The following is a 16,445-nucleotide window of genomic DNA, read 5'->3' on the forward strand; positions in this document are numbered from 1 at the left end:
AAAAAACTTGTTTCTTTATAAACCGTTGCCACATGGTTTTCTCCCGTTCATTTCAGAAAAATTCCTATAAAACATTGTATTTCATAAAATAATAACAGTTTTACGATAATTTGCTTTTTTAAAAATATATCAATTTATATGTGGCACGTAATAAATTCGGTATGGTACAAAAAAATTTTGGCAACTTTGTTCAATCATAGCAGACTCATGAAGTTAGTTAACGCATGGCCTGGATGTTCAAATTGCTACAGAGTGCAGACTCTAGTGCGGAGATAATCAATTGTGTGACTATAGAAAAAAACGTGTTTTGTGTGGTAATTTCCTAGAAAATTTCTATTCGTATAACTATTTGCATAACAAATTGTTTTCTTTTCTCAAACTTCATTTAATAGATCAGGTACTGACAATAACAAATTGTCCAAGCAAACAAAATGAGCAAGCACTTTCTAATTGTTGATGCTTGGCTAGAGGAAGATAAACACGATATCCATCGATGTGTTATTTCCAGTACTTGGTGCATAATGGATGAGGAATTGTGTTATTGGCCCCCCAATTCAGAGGAAATGGATAAACTTACTCTGTACAAACTTCTTCGTAAACATACAGTACCCGATTAGGATAAGTGGGATATATATCAGATGAAGAAAAAGAAGTCTTTTGGTAAGGATGTAAAACTTTTATTTCTATTCCGTTCTTACAAATATTTTGTTTCAATCAGATGATTTGGACAAAGCAAATGCTGCTCTCAGGTTGTACTATCAAACAACTGAATTGGCGGCTGCGGGTAAAAGGCCTCGTCCAGAAAATTCAGGCATCCAATCGGAGATAGATGACCATCAAGTTGGCAGAGGGCGTCGAACTCCGAAACCCCGAGACATATATAGTCCACCATCCTCTCCGAGTATAGGTGGTAATAAGCGAAGTGGGCTAACGACAATAAGATGCACGAAACGGTCATATGATACTTTTCAGGTAATTTGCTGGTATACAATCGATAATAATCTCCATTGTTCTCTTTCAATTGGTTTGCATTTACAGAGTCCGGCGAACAGGTTTAGGTCCAGCAAACGAGTTCATCCACCAAATATAAATGTAGTGGAATCTGTTTTTGACTCATCCCCATTGGAAAAGAAAGGTAAGCTATCCTGCACAGCAATATTTCTCTTTTTATTAGATTAATTCTATATCCATTCGTGTTGGTTACAGTGGCTGCATCAAAGCCAGTAAACTGTATACAGAAACGTTCAAGAGCGGAATCAACTTGCTTTGTGGATTTGAGCTTTCCAGGTTCATTTAGTATTTCATAAATAACGTAAAATAATTGTCGTGGAGATTTGTTCACAGATTCGGGTGGTCCAGAAAAAAATCACAAGGATTTACATGATGAAGGTGATTTGGATTTATCGTCGCAATACGTATATCCAGTGGATATCACTGTGCCGCCTGGGGATGTGTTGAGCCTTTTCATTAAAATTAAGTTTATTAAACGACAGCAATAAAGCACGAACAAAGAATTTTGAAGAATGGAAAATTTTGACGCCGTCGGTGTTTACGGTCACCGAGAAATTCCCATCTAAAAAAAAATATTTTTAGCTTATCTTCTCGGTACAAATTCCCCGTATATATTTTGCCCATCACTTTTCCGTCAGAAAAAATGACGTCGAGATTTCGCGCAGATATTTTTTCGCCAATATCATATGACTCAAAAATGTTTATGAACTGCTCTTCTACTGATCTGACCAAAAAATTGCAATTATGTTTCTCTAGTTCTTGAGTTGGCATTGCCCTATTACAGGTTTTACAGGTAAGAAAACCCTCACTTTATCTGAGATAACTGGAACAGTACTCACAATAGTAATGGCGAGTTACAGCATTTGATTTCATGTTAACAATTTTGTCAAATAAATGCCAGCTTTTTAATGCGTACGGATGACACAAGAAGGCTTACGATTTCCAGAAAATCAGACAGAGAAGAGCTAGTTAGATTATGCCTAAGGAACGTAGGTGGCATTTCAAAAGACTGGAATCTGAAATTAGAGATTTGTCAGACACCAGTTCCTCGTCAGCCTCACCTTTGCTCGTAACATTTTGAATTTCTTATCTTGTTGATGATCTCGAGGGATTCTAAGATACAAAAAAATTTTTAGCATTTTTGCTGAAACGTATTAAATGCACTGCTGCTATACTTGAGTAGATAAAGGTTCATTGAAAGAACAATTTCCAAGCTCTTCACCACCTCACTGAGGTTCACCATGTGCATATTTATTTTGTTTTGTAACATCAACAAATGAAATAATGGCCCTTTCAAATATAAAATTACGTTATGAAAAACTAAAGTAACAGAGAAAGTTCCACATGGTGTTAGAATTAGTATTTCCATAAGTCCTTATACTGTGTATTCCTTGACGTTTCCAGTTAAACACCATCGTACTTGGAATGTCCCTCACTACTCCGTCGATGGATCTTTTTCGCCAAAAACGATACGGTCCTCTCACAACAGACACTGAAAATTAAATATATTTTTTTAACAATCGAAGCTGTCCAATAACATAGCAACCCACAAACTGAGTGCTATGAGAGGGGGCTCCGCAGAAAGCAAAAGGATTGCAATGAACAAATGTGAACTTCAACATATTATTGGTGAGTGGCAGTTATTTATATATTCTTCACACTGAAGAAATCCTTCATTTGTAGATTTTTCAATGTAATGTTCTTTTTCCTACAGATAGACTTCTCGATTGTGAATTGGTGAACCTGTGTGGATCCTTGGTGAATGAGAAAACGATAAAAATTCTATCTCTCGGAAATTCAATAATTCTCGTGCTATGTAGCCGATACATTTTTTCTTTACATTGTTTCATGATAACTGTTGGTTGTTTATCATAATATAAAAATATAAAATGTAATAGGTATAAAAACAAAATTACTGTTGCATATGTGCCACAATTTGTTTACTTAATTCATACTATAAATTTATCAGAGAATTACTACTGTTAAATGAAATATCAACTGTTTTTTCACTAGTCTTATACTGCACTAAAACTGTGCTAAATGTATAGTGTTGTTACGTTATTCTTACATTATTACTGCAAAATTACTATTATAATATTTTAAATTCACTGAATTTCATTATACAATTACGAGAGTTTCACTAGAAAATAACTGCGTCGATAGTACCGAAGCAGTACCGAATCGGTACTGCTTGCTTAATTTTCTAAAAGTTTTTTTGCTTCAAGTAATTCTATAGTATTTTATTTTATTATTGTAAAAATACTTGTTCCAAAATCCTTTATTATTACTCGATTTTTTTAAATAGTATTACTTGAGTACATCTTAAGTAAAGTTTTAACTGGGTCTGTCTAAGAGGCGGGAGTCCAATGATCGAAACCCAATTATCGAAAACAATTATGTTTCTCTTCTGGTATCTTCGTCAAAGAGCGCAAAGTGTCGATTTATTTAATGCTAAATTTTATTCAAAAATTCATTTCTTAATGATGGAAACCAAAATTAATTTGTCAGTCTGAAAATATCTGTAAGAGTATTGAATATTGCGTATATGGTTGACTACTCGACTATCATGCCTCATAGTCGATTGACTCACGTTCAAATCTGGTAATAGAATAATTTTTTAGCATTTTTTTTGTAGAGCCAAGTGAACGTTAAAATGAGCTTTGGTGACCATAAAATTCCGTGTATTAGAGCAGTTTTTTCCGGTCATCAACACTGCTAACATCATCTTTAAGTCGTCATTGTAGGATTTCAGGACAGAAATAAAAAATTCTAGTAGTGCCGTTACGATGAAAAAATATGTTTTAAAAGACGTCAGGATGGTGTGTGGGATGTGCTTTGCAAATGGTCCCTATGCTTTTGTTTCAAATCGTAGTATAAACTAGTGGCATTCAATCCTAGGTAAACATTTTGCATAGGGAAAAACCAAGATTTGTCGAGGTGGTCCGGATCAGCTAGGGAAGAGGACGTGTCAACCACGTGTTCTTTTTCCATGTATGAAGAAGCGAACTGTTTGATTAGAAAATCAACTCCTGAAACTCCATCAACTAATGAATGATTAGAATGAATAATATTTTACGAAACTAATAATTTTAAATATTCAGATATCGATAAATTAGAATTAGTAAGGAAATGTACCTTCGGCTAAGAATTCAATTAAAATCAACATAAAAGGTGTTGGGAATATAATACTCCCAACACCCACGACGAGGTCGGGGAGAATCATCCGTCTCCCCCGACGTCTGCAACACTACTATTTGTAAGGGCCCCCGTAAGGTTGCCCCCCTCTTCTATGTTTTAGTTCCCACTATTTAGTGTTGTATTCCCCGCCCACGCCAGTGTAAGCCCTTTTTGGCCTAACTTAGGCCAGTCGAAAATACACCTCGAAAACCTACACAACTAGGAGTTAGTGTTCCACATTCTTCATTATCTAAAGGTATCGAACGGTCTGAACACATGGAAAAGAGTTCAATATCTTTCAAAAGGATCCTTTATAAGGGATAAAATTTTACGTGATTTCTCGCACTGTTTGTCGAAAAGAGAAGCCTCGAAGTGTAACAATAATGATGGCCATTGTTCAATTATCCCATCGAGATATTCTTTGAGTGACAGCCAGCGCGTGTCTCCAGGTTTAAGGATGTCATGTTTATCCAATTCAAAATATTGCAGAATTTCTAAAAGTTGGCCTTTCCGAGTAGGGCTAAATTTTAAGTGATTTGAAAGGGCATGTATCAATTCAATGATTTGTGGAGGCAATAGTTTGAGCAGTATTATGCACACAGATATAAGTCGTGACAGTTGCACTTCATCGTTGCGATTCCAGGAATTCTTTCTTGCAACAAGGTTTAAACTGAATGCAGTCTGCCAAACATGATGTTGCATGTGTCTGCCGAAAAACCAACGAAATTTGCAAAGGGGATCCCGCGCTTCTCAAGTCTTTCACATAGGACACTGGTTAATCCAAGAGCTGCTCCATAGGATGTTTCAACAACATCCACGACATCAGATTTCAGTTTTCCCTTGGTGTGATTCCAGAGAGTACATACCATAGCGAGTTTTGTAGTGCAAGACACATCTGTGGTCTCATCAATTATAACAGAAAAAAAATGCTTGCTTCAATTTCACTGCCGTTTGATTTGTTATATATTTCCCGAGTCCTAGAAAGTTGAAAAAATATTGTTACTATTTTGAGAAATAAGCAAGAAATTGTGAAGTAAAGCAATTAATTTAAAAACTGAAATATATCTTCCTTCTATTATAATATTTCTTGTTTTTGTTTTCCCAAGGCTAGCTAATTTGCCAGCTTGATTACTGGTTGAAGCTTCCTTTTCCACTACATCAAGAATGGATTCTTCACTAGAGACAGACATAGGTTTTTCCCAAACAAGTATGCTAACTTTGAGTTCCAAAGAAGTGATTTTGTTATTTAGTGGCAAAGTGAATTGAGCCATGGATGCTTCTTGTTGAAGTTTATCTCTGTATAGACTCATGGCTTCGATGTGAGTAATAGTCACTGCATGCCTTTCCAGATCCCCTTTGTGATTAGATTTTTTTTGGCCACATGCATCACACCGAGCAACATGCTCACCATTTTCTGTCATTTTCTTCTTGAGCCATTGATAAGACTTTGGGTGTATTTCAGATACTGTGCTAAATCAAAAGACGTCCATTCGTCTGCTACGTTACTTCTTAAGTTACTCGGCAAAAAACAAAAACAAACTTACATTGCTGCGTTGCGAATTTGCCACCAATTTCGAAGCCAGAATTCATAAAAAATTATTTTCCTATTCGAAAATTTAAAAAAAATCATAAAAAAATACCAAAAAACGTTAAGAAAACCCCAACAACATCTCAAAATTAGCAAATTGGTGTTAAAACACCAAAAGTGGAAACCCTGTACACGTGCTCTAAAAATAGGATTATTCGCTTCACTTTAATAAAGGATAATAATTTTTGGTTTATTGGTAATTATTTGAAACTTCAAAACAAATTTAATTTCTCGCGCGCTTGCAGTTGGTAGGATTATTGGAAATTTTTCAAAAGAATTATTTTCCTAAACCTATTCACGGGATTTTCCCCTCTAATTCCTGTTCAAATAACTAAGTTCAGTGACCTGTCTCTAGAAGCCTTTGCTTATGATTGAATAAAATTGAAATAAAATCGAAGTGTATTGCTAGTTTGTGTAATCTTCTTACTGAAACTTCCATCCTTATATAACTTTCGAACAGTAAAGAAACCCCACATAACACAATGCAGTCTGACAGATGTCGAGGTCGGATGTTGAGTACATCTTTTTTATATCCGCTGGACAGCCCGACATCCGATTTGTATGTTCTATAAATGTAATTTTTTTGGGTTTTGACCGCCCTCAACAGCGCCGTCGGACATTCTAAGGATATCCGAACGGGCTTTCGTTTGGCTATAAATATGACATGTATGGACCTCTAATCTTGAAAAAATATTATATCTGGATACCACCTCGGGTCTCCCGCACCACAGTCGAATATTTTTCCACTGATTCAATCGACAGATATACTAATCATCATTTTCGAACAATCCAATCGAATTGTTGTAAAACACTTTAGTTTTTTTCAATAACAAATCACCAACAGGATTTTTAAGAAGTCAAGATGATGTCGAACTTAGGTTAAACCAGAAGTGTATCAATGGCAATTAAACAATTTATGCTAAATATTTTTTAAATTTTAAACTTCAGCATGATTTATTAAGTTTAAAATAGTTTTTATTATTTGAAATTAAAATCCTATCATAAGGGTACTTGTTTCGAATATTATTAAATTCCGAATAATATATATTTTCTGTAAGTTAATTTCCAATTGCTTGGTTCCCGTAAGCTAAACGGCAAGCCTGTGTAAAAAAACTCACGACTTACATTCATTTTCAATAATAAATTAAAAAATAAAACATCTGGAAAATAGATAACTACTCATTTATTTTTTTTATTTTTCGGATTAAATGCTGGATTTTAAATAAAAATACGTTCAAGGGAAAAATTTGAACACGGTTAAGTTCTCCCCTTTTGGAAACAAATAAATTTTGACAATTAATAATGAAACTTAGCGATCGGCCCCAATTAACTCTAATCGAGTTAACCGCCCCGCACTGATAAAGTGCATTCAGGGCTGAATTCAGATGCCACTTTTTCAACCGGGGCGGTGCGGGGAAAAAATTGAGGTTAACCCATTGCCCCGACGCAATTTTAAAAAAATGCCGTTCTTTCGGTTTCAGAGTAAAAATCGGGGCAGGCGGGTAGAACGAGCTATTGTCGGGGTTGTTATCGGATCGGTCGGGTGAAACAGTCAATCAATTATGTTTTTTGCATCCATGAATCGACTGATTGCAATCGGGGTAGCTTCCCTGATTAAGTACCTCGATTAAGTCCCAATTGAATTCGGGGAGAAGAATTTTTCACCCTGAGCCACGCCTCGATGGCCCGAAATGAGAAACCCGATTGGCAAAAAAGAGCCCCGATTGGCTCGAGGCCGATCCTTAAATGAAACAATTGAAAATTTTCTTGGCTGTTGGAAGGAGGTCCGTAAAATATAATTTTCGCACATCCATTGCACTTCCAAGGTAACTAGCCGACGGACTTCCCTGGAACTACCCATTGAGTACGTAGATTTCTAACGGATGTTCTGCCATGATTCGGACATCCGACGGCAGAAATGTGCTATATGGGACGAATTAAAATTTTTGTAAAACTTAAATAATCTAAAGGAAATACAGTTGCTTGGTAGAACTGTACTGATATATTTAGGGGAGACCGGGGCTAGTTGGCTTAGGGGTAAGTCGCTCTTTTGCGTATTACTTGGCGCCACTTAAAAATTAGAGTTTTTCAGGATAGCCGAAGTGTTAATTATTATCACTAGATGGTCTGTACAAAATTTTAATTTTGTCTGCACTTAAATGCTGACTTTGTACTGCAAAAACCGTTTTACGCTTCGCCGTGAACTTTTTTTTTCGTGCATTTTTCTTTTTCAGAAATAAGGTATGTAGTGGATATTAATGAAATTTTTTCTTTAGATACCTTAGTCTTTTAGCTAAGGGTCAGTCAATTCTAAAATTCAATATAATTTATTTTTAAGTAAATATTTTAAAGAAAACAATGACCCCTACCCATGGGGTAGGTTGGCTGTTTTTTTTGGGGCAAGTTGGCCTTTTGTTTTAGCTTCTGACCTTGTTTATTTGTGTGTCAAAATCTTCTGTTTTTTTAGTGTTACACGAGGATGAGGAACTATGTACGAAAAACTGACAGGGGAAAAACGCCTAGTGAGGTTATCGAAAGAGCAATTGATGTTGTTCTTACAGAAGGAAGAGGAATAACTGAGGTTGGAGAAATGTTTCAGATTCCCAGAACAAGTCTTGCTAGATACGTAGACAAGAATAAGAATGTGCTACCCTGTAAACAAAAATATGGTTATTCAAAGATTCGTCAGGTAAGAAATACATTGAGTTTAGGCTACAGGCATAGTAAGTTAGGCTAATGAGTGTAAACATTTTGTCGAACAGGTTTTCACAGATGAGGAGGAGGCTATACTAGTGAAATATTTGCATCGAGCAGCAGATATTTATTTTGGATTGTCACCACTGGACGTTAGGAAACTAGCATTTCAATTGGCCACCAAAATGAACATCAAAATTCCCTTGTCGTGGACTACAAAATGCTTAGCTGGCCCTGACTGGTTTAGCTCATTTCTTAAGAGACATAATACTTTGTCAATTAGGAAACCCAAGGCTACCTCCTTGGCAAGAACATCATCTTTCAACAAACACAACTGCGACGCCTTTTTTGACAATTACGAGAGATTGTTGACAAGAGAAAACATATCACTTGATTGTGTATGGAATATGGACGAGACTGGTGTTACAACTGTCATGCCACCTGAAAAGATCGTTGGTCGACGTGGCCAAAAGCAAATAGGTTAGAGGACTATAGTATTAGTTTGCAGTTATTTATATTTTATATCATCTTTGAAACTACTTTTCTATAGGGGCAATCGTTTCGGCAGAGAGAGGGACTTTAGTTACCGTTGTTTGTGCAATTTCGGCTTTAGGAAACACAATTCCCCCTTTTTTTGTTTTTCCAAGGTAAATTTATAGTCTTGAAAGCAAGCAGTTTGTGGTATTAATTGATGTTATATGAAAAATAGAGTGAACTTCAAAAGCCACTTTCTTAATGGAGGTCCTATAGGATGTGCAGGTACTGCAAACAAATCTGGATGGATGTTAAAAGATGTAAGGCCAACTTGCCCCGACTTCACGGGCAACTTGCCCCACTTACGGGGTAAGTTGCCAGCTGAAAGTGTCCGAATAAAACTGTTTTTAGGGCAGAAAGCTTTTCTAAATTAGCATTTTTTTTGACGCTACAATTTAGATAAGATAACAAAGCATCAGCTAGGCCATAAATGTTATCATTACAGGAAAAATTACAAGTGGTAAGACAGGGTGTGTAAAAACCAGGCCAACTAGCCCCGGTCTCCCCTAATTGGCTTATTATTATTATTATTGCTTTTCATTGTCTTGTTAATATAGGAGGATTAAAATGCCATTCATCCGAATTGGCAACCAATTGACAAATCGATAAATTAACAAATTGGCAACGTTTATTACCCTGCTGTTTGTTTTCCAGCAAGATGGTTTTTCAACGTCAGTATCAGCAACGTTTGCTTTTTTGTGTGTCATCATTCTTGCACTCGATTGTGTTAAAATATGAAATGGCAGACCAAAAATCTAACAATTCTAAAAATTGGCTTTTATCATGCATATTTTCCTTTCATTAAACGATGATACATTTGGCATTTCGACAGGGTAATCATTCTTTAAACAGAAGTTGCAACTTAAATGAGCCATTAATGATTCTACCCAAATCTTCCTTAGATTTAAAAAACACTGGATCCGTAAGGCAAGTAATTGTCTATGAAATAAAGAGTTGCCAGAATGTGATTCGAAGTAAATACCTTCTTAGGTTATTTACAATGAAAATTATTACCTTTTGTACTATTTCATTGATCTTCTTATGGTTCAGATATGGAATATGCAAAGCAGAAGTTCTCCGGCTTCCGATTTTATCAAATGTTAACTTGGCGAACTCTTTGCTATGCACAACGCAACCAGGTGGAATAGTTACTACGAGCCCCTTCGTAAACTTATCTACTTCATAAAAAAGAAAAACGAAGACCTCAGGAAAGTGTTTGACTCTTTTGAACTAAAAAACTGTCCACACTGGAAGAAGAACTTCTCAATGAGTTTACCAAAGTGATGAAGCCCATTGCCGAGGCTCTCCACATGAATCAAAATGAAATTAACACGTCAGTTGGATGTGTGCTGCCTGGATTACTATTCTAAAGAATAAACTTAATGAGTTTCTAGTAGACAGAACTATGATTTATTGAATTTCATTGGTTAACTGTATCTTAGACAACATACAAAAAGATTCGACACTTTATTTGCCCAGGCGACACGGTTTTTGATCGTGACATTAAACCTGGCAATCTCTTGGTCAACAGCAATTGCTTGCTCAAAGTATTGCTTCCATGTTCAGCGCGTCATATGCGGATGTTGTTATTGACAAAAATTTTTAATCTTGTTATTCGCTTTTCCATGATATACCAGGGATATCCACTCATCCGGACACAATCCATATCCCGTGGAATATCCCTTCGATGTACCAGGGATATAAATAATAGGTCTTCGCAAGACTTTAATTATTTGAATATCCCTGAAATATACCAGGTCTATGCTAATTAAGTCGCAAATGAGTCTAAGGGGGATATTCGTGAAATATTCCTGGTACACTGAGCTAGGAAACTAGAAATTACTGTTTGAATATCTGTTTCTGTTTTACAGGTTTTTCTTTTCTACATTGACTAAATTAATAGATTAGACTTCTTATACTGAAATTTGCATGTTAATAAATCAGCTGTATACATGAATTTATGATAATCGTCGTATGTTTGTGCTAATAAAGGGGAAAAAAAAAAAAAATTTTTTAACCCACCATAAAAAGAAAAAAAAAAAAAAAAAAAAAAAACAAAAAAAAAAAAAAAAAAAAAAAAAAAAAAAAAAAAAACCCCCACAAAAAAAAAAAAAAAAAAAAAAACCCTTTTTTTTAAAAAAAAAAAAAATCGTCGTATGCTTCAAATTTCCTTCCAATAATTAAAAGTTGATCATGACGCTTAATGAAGTTTTCTATAAGCACGATTTACTTGTCGTGAAGATACACACAATTATCAGGCTTTTTACTACTCAATATCCAAGTTTTTAACTTTGCTCTTTTGAACTGCTTTTCTTGACTAGCCATTTCCAGCTCATTTAAACGTTTTACAATCTGCTGCAATGCTTTTGCACTTTTGCGAACAAGATTCTTGATAATTTGTGAATAATTTTCAAACGGATATGCGCTAAACGAATCAATATGACCAAAATTTGCTACATCTGCAGGTAAATGTATCAGGTTATGTACATTAGCTGATACAAATTGCTGGCCATATAATGTAACAGATTGCGCAACAAACTTTTTAAAGAGTTGGGAACAATAATCAGTTACTTCTAGTTTAACGCATTCTTGCTCATTTGAAAGCAATACCATCGCAACATGAAAAAGTTAAAATATGGTCATACAAATTGTCCGGTAAAAAATTACGTAACACGACTGGTCCTAATCTCAGTTTGATCATCCTAAAGCAAGTGCTTTTCCATTTGTCCAAAAGTTCTAATGCTCCAAGTTTTCAAGGAAAATCATTGGGTATGAAAGAGCGAATACATTCAATTCTTTCAGCCAAACGACCTCTTTGCACCCGAGACAATTTTAAATTATGATGTTTTCCACGGGACCAAAAAACAAATAGCTTTCTATTTACCCCGAGATCTGTTAATGCATCGTATCTACGGGAACATCAGGCACTAGATCAAGATTAAGTTCTTCAAGTAAAGAATCTCCTTTATGGTGATGTTCTGGTTGCAACTTGTTCCTAAAGGATTGATCAGTTCTCGGAAGCGCATCCAGTTGCGGATATGTTACACGTCCTCATCTTGCATTATTTAACATACGATTATAGAATGAACCTTTTGTTTCACACTTTGTACATCCAAAATAGGCATTGTGTGACTTGATTTTCGTAATAAACGATCGAGCTGGCAAATCCCAGATGAAGGCTGCAAGTGACACTTTTATTTTTGACTCTAGGAAGACAACTCCATCAGATTCCAATAGGATTGCTTAACTAATGAAATCTCGCAAATAATCAATTATAAATTTCGGCTTGGTACTTCCGTGATAGATCCCAACTACAAATGGGCTTGAAGCTCTGAATCCACGAATGGCGACTAAAATTGTCCAAAATTGGCTGTTACTACTTTTGGCAAGCGGAATACCATCAATCTTGACGAACAGTTTAATGTTATCCGGAACAATTTCAAGATTTAAACGATAAAGAGAACGTAAAATGCTTACTCTTAAGCCAAAGTGAAAATAACTGCCTGGATGGACTTTCTTTGAAGTTACATTGAGGACAGTTCTTAAAAGGGCTCGATAATCGTTGGGTAAAAAAGCCAATTCATTGCAGGTTTTCAATATAACGAGCAACTTGTTGATGTGTGTTCGTTAGATTCCACATTCAATGACCCATTTTGTCAAATCACGTTTCAATTCTCTATTTTTTCTTTTCTTTATTGTTATCAACTTCCTCCTCAAGCTAATCATAATCAGACTGGTCATGAACACTTCCGAAATCAGATGCGTCTTCATCGCTAGCACTAGGCACATCATACGAATCACTTTCACTTACTGCCTCTTGGTCTGAAATGTTATCGCTGTCATCAGCATCGACCGTTGATTGAAGGTCTACGTCACTAGAATCAGCGCCATTATTCATGTGATGGCCGTTTAAATTGTTTTCTGCTCCATGGAATTGATGGGCTTCTTCAATTTGGTCAACTGCACCTTCCTGAAGAAGAAAAAAAAATTTATATGTCATTAATATTGGTATACTTAACACGCGTATTTGCATTTCAGCTTATTGATAAAGACTTCAATCAAGTGTTACGCATTCACTGGAATTCTCACACAAGCAAAGTTTAGCTGTGGTACAACTTACAAGAGTTCATGCTGATGATTCGCTGCATCAAAATTTGGTGGAACCATACAAGCAGCTGCGTTTTGATTTCCATGGGTATCCTGTAAACAAAATGCATTTTTATTACGTAAAACCAAATAACCAACCATCTAGTAATATTACCATTGCATTTGCAGTACGAGGCAGTGGACGAAATTGTCTACGTTGTTGCCTCTCACCAACAAAATCTTGAGTTGCCCTTTGTTTCGGCATCATATATTACAATGTATGTGGAATTAGGTAAGGTATGCAATGTAAACGAGAGCACAAACCTTGAAAAAAAAAATAAAAATAAAATATATTAGCTGATAACATAAGAGTACTCATAGATAAAATGATGAACAAGATAATATATTACCTTATTTGCCTCTATTCAAAAGTTGCTGCTTTGTGTCTTGTTGTATTAATTATTATCCTTGGAAAAACACAGAGTTCAAAATAAGTAATCCGTTAAAACAATTCAATTTGCACAAGAAATTATCGGGGCCACGTTGAAAATATACCACAGCAGACTTCATTTTCACAGAAACAAACAGAATCGAAATGAGTAAGGTCTAAATTGAGTCTCATAGTTGCCGTTTACCTACGTTTCGGCTACTTATAATAAAACTTCGAAAAATTAATTAAGAAAATCTCAAAATTAAAGTAAAATGTTTTTTTTTCGATTGGGAAATCTAATCATACAAATTAGATATATAAATATTGAATTGTTTAAGGGTATTATAATGGCAACCCAATGTGCACTGCAAAATCAGCAGACGAAATTTTCCCTTTTCCTTCAGCCTTCACAGTTTTCGACCATATATATTGTAAGTTATTTATATTTTTAACTTACTTTTTCATTGTCGTTTCTAGTAAAGTTTATTTCAGTAGCACAAAAAATTGGGGAACAACTCTTTAGGAACTGATTTGTGAAAAGTGACTCTCGCTATTTTCTATAGAACAAAAGTTTTTATACGGGTTTCATGAAGGTCGAACTACAAGAAAATTAAGTTGAAACGTTTGAAGGGTAAATCAGTCTGTAAAACGTCTAAGGAAGAAATTACATAGAAAAGAGGGGCGTATAGAAAATTAATGTTACGTAAGAATAAAGGGTAGGAAAAATAATGAAAATAATAAAGAATAAATTGTTTTGGTTCTTTACATAGCTATCCGGTTCCAAAAGATTGCGTCTCGCAATCAATCAAGGTCAAATTTGGAACGGAATAGAAAGTGAGACAAAACAAAACAAGAAAACAAAATTAATTAATTCAACAGAACAGCTGCTTCTCGATGCGCTTGTCTTAGTGCGTCCCGGTGGAATTTGTTCCGTGGAGGCTCTCTTTGTAGAAAAGGGGCTGATGGGGCAAAAGTTCCGGGGCGGGTTGTTGAACAGAGGCGGGTAAGTTTACAATAGTAATGGGCGGGGATGGATTTGAGGGGTTTAATAACGCGGGGTGGCCTACTTCTATATCATTATCAGATGTTTTGGTGAAGCAAGTGAAAGGGTTACAAGTACTTAGAAAAGAACAACAAGGTATGTATCTTGCAATAAGGGAACCTACTCCACAAAAATGAAAGAAAAAGAATCCGATAAATCCCATCCCTAGAAGACTACAAATGCTACTTGACCAACTAAGAATCTTAGACGACAGGGAAACGTTCTTTTTCTTTTTGGAGTGAGGAAAGAAGAGTGCTCATGTGAAAAGGATTTCCAAGGTCGATGCTATGTTCTTCTTTAGCAGCAGCAATTATCTCGGCGATTGCAGCTGCGGTGCTCATCGGGTGGGGGTTAGCGCGGGGTGTAAACTTAGTGCGAGTAGCTTATCAATTTCATACGGCAAAGTGTTGATCAAACTATGTCCTTGGATTATTACACCGGGGACGATTGGATGCCAAGAACTGTTTTTGTAGAAATGTGCTCGACCGTTGATGTTGACGAAATTTTTGTGCCAGTAACAGGGGGTGTAAGGCGTCAGTTCCCATCCTTCAGTGTCTAAAGTGTAGTCGCCGAGTTTAGGTTGAGGACCACAGCTTGTGATTTCAGTGGTGATCGTTGAATTTTTCGGGGAGCATTGATAGACGCTGATCGATTCACCAGTGGCTATCAATTTGCTACATGTGGGTAAATTAAGGTAACTGGCAGCAAGCCATCCACTGTGTTGTGCGGTGGCGATAGCAGTTTTGTGTGCCAGCACTCGATTTTCACATTGCAGAGCTCGAATTTCTCGAGCCACTCCATTTATTCCATCGGTAGTTCGGTCTCGTGCGTATTGAGAATGTGCTGCTCCGCTGATTTCAGCCCGGATAATGTCAGCAATTTTTTCGATGTCTTCTTCCAGTGGTTTACTCGGATGAGCGTTGGTATCAGTTAAAGAATGTAAACGTAAAATAACTTTGTCCATTCCGATTACTTGTTTGTAACTTTTTTCGGATGAATTACAATATTCTTTGTTAGTTGTATTGTAAACAAAGTCAAGTTGTTGTTCGACGTCACGAATTCTTTCTATTTCACTGTTGTTAGTCAGGTAACGTTGAGCGATACCTGTTTCCACAAGCCTTAGTTTGCACTGTTGAACTTCTCTTAACGATTCTTTCCAGACAATGGTCACTAGGTTGTGAGAAACGGATCCGTTGATCCCTCCCGGTATATCGCCAATGGGTGAACTTATCGTACAGTTAGCGCACTCAGTTTCTAAAGTAACTTCTTCTAATCGACAGTTGATCAGCTGATCACCTGTGACTTGAAGCCAGCTACCCTGCACGTTTGGAATACGTTCGAACGACCACTTATTGTTTCCTAAGTAGTCCATGCTTTTGCCATGGCACAATCGGGAATCACGCATTTTTTTACATTCATGTGCATTGACTTCTATTGGCACTCTTGATTGACTTGGAGTTTGCCAACCCCAGAAGTCAGTATAGATGTGTTTTTTTTCCAGCCATATGGTACACGAATGGCCAACAAAACGGGTGATTTGGGGAAGAGTAGAATAGACATCATAATATACTGGAATAGCGGGAAGGGGGCTTATTTGATAATCACAGTCATCGCTAGTGAATTTTAGGAACCCTTTTGGCTGAGCAGCCGTACAATTACAAATAGTGATGTTAAGAGCATGGAGGCGACAGAAAAACGGTATGATGAGGAGGGGTAGAAGACATAATCTATGAGAAAAGTAATTTAAAATCAATTTCAGGGATCCATTCTATGAATTATTAAGATTACTAATACAAAGTTTTTAGAATTTAAACACGGTTTAAAGCTAGTTAAAGTGATTCGAACGTAATTAACAAAAAAAATTACAGCAATACAATTTCATA

The 16,445-nt window shown here is 36.1% G+C and overlaps 2 protein-coding genes and 2 long non-coding RNA genes across 4 annotated transcripts; 2 read left to right on the top strand and 2 right to left on the bottom strand.

Moving 5' to 3' along the window:
* Positions 1-227: 227 nt before the first annotated feature.
* On the top strand, positions 228-2,604 carry LOC116930281. Its single transcript, XM_045178945.1, has 5 exons — positions 228-314; positions 393-660; positions 719-972; positions 1,039-1,135; positions 1,207-2,604. Exons 2-5 carry the CDS (start codon positions 639-641, stop codon positions 1,305-1,307), a joined length of 474 nt encoding a protein of 157 aa, XP_045034880.1. The 5' UTR covers positions 228-314; positions 393-638; the 3' UTR covers positions 1,308-2,604.
* A 1,144-nt stretch (positions 2,605-3,748) lies between these two features.
* LOC116930098 lies at positions 3,749-4,280 on the bottom strand. Its single transcript, XR_004398247.2, has 2 exons — positions 4,147-4,280; positions 3,749-4,055 (listed from the first exon to the last, which is right to left on the bottom strand). It is a non-coding gene; the product is annotated as an uncharacterized LOC116930098 (long non-coding RNA).
* Positions 4,281-7,983: 3,703 nt separating this feature from the next.
* LOC123475751 lies at positions 7,984-9,960 on the top strand. Its single transcript, XM_045178782.1, has 5 exons — positions 7,984-8,017; positions 8,244-8,465; positions 8,539-8,950; positions 9,021-9,117; positions 9,180-9,960. The coding sequence occupies exons 2-5, from the start codon at positions 8,256-8,258 to the stop codon at positions 9,376-9,378; spliced, it is 918 nt and encodes a 305-aa protein (XP_045034717.1). The 5' UTR covers positions 7,984-8,017; positions 8,244-8,255; the 3' UTR covers positions 9,379-9,960.
* A 2,097-nt stretch (positions 9,961-12,057) lies between these two features.
* On the bottom strand, positions 12,058-13,640 carry LOC116930385. The gene is made up of 4 exons (XR_004398397.2): positions 13,501-13,640; positions 13,266-13,414; positions 13,125-13,204; positions 12,058-12,974 (listed from the first exon to the last, which is right to left on the bottom strand). It is a non-coding gene; the product is annotated as an uncharacterized LOC116930385 (long non-coding RNA).
* Positions 13,641-16,445: the final 2,805 nt, after the last annotated feature.

This window comes from Daphnia magna, linkage group LG9, assembly GCF_020631705.1.
Source record: "Daphnia magna isolate NIES linkage group LG9, ASM2063170v1.1, whole genome shotgun sequence".
NCBI classification, from domain to species: domain Eukaryota; kingdom Metazoa; phylum Arthropoda; class Branchiopoda; order Diplostraca; family Daphniidae; genus Daphnia; species Daphnia magna.

Bases quoted from the DNA above. Each gene is read 5' to 3' on its own strand.
- LOC116930281 (XM_045178945.1), top strand. From the start codon at position 639: ATGAAGAAAAAGAAGTCTTTTG. The intron at 973-1,038 runs GTAATTTGCTGG...TTGCATTTACAG, and splicing joins GGTCATATGATACTTTTCAG to AGTCCGGCGAACAGGTTTAG. The intron at 1,136-1,206 runs GTAAGCTATCCT...TGTTGGTTACAG, and splicing joins ATCCCCATTGGAAAAGAAAG to TGGCTGCATCAAAGCCAGTA.
- LOC123475751 (XM_045178782.1), top strand. From the start codon at position 8,256: ATGAGGAACTATGTACGAAAAACTGACAGGGGAAAAACGCCTAGTGAG. The intron at 8,951-9,020 runs GTTAGAGGACTA...ACTTTTCTATAG, and splicing joins ACGTGGCCAAAAGCAAATAG to GGGCAATCGTTTCGGCAGAG. The intron at 9,118-9,179 runs GTAAATTTATAG...TATGAAAAATAG, and splicing joins CCTTTTTTTGTTTTTCCAAG to AGTGAACTTCAAAAGCCACT.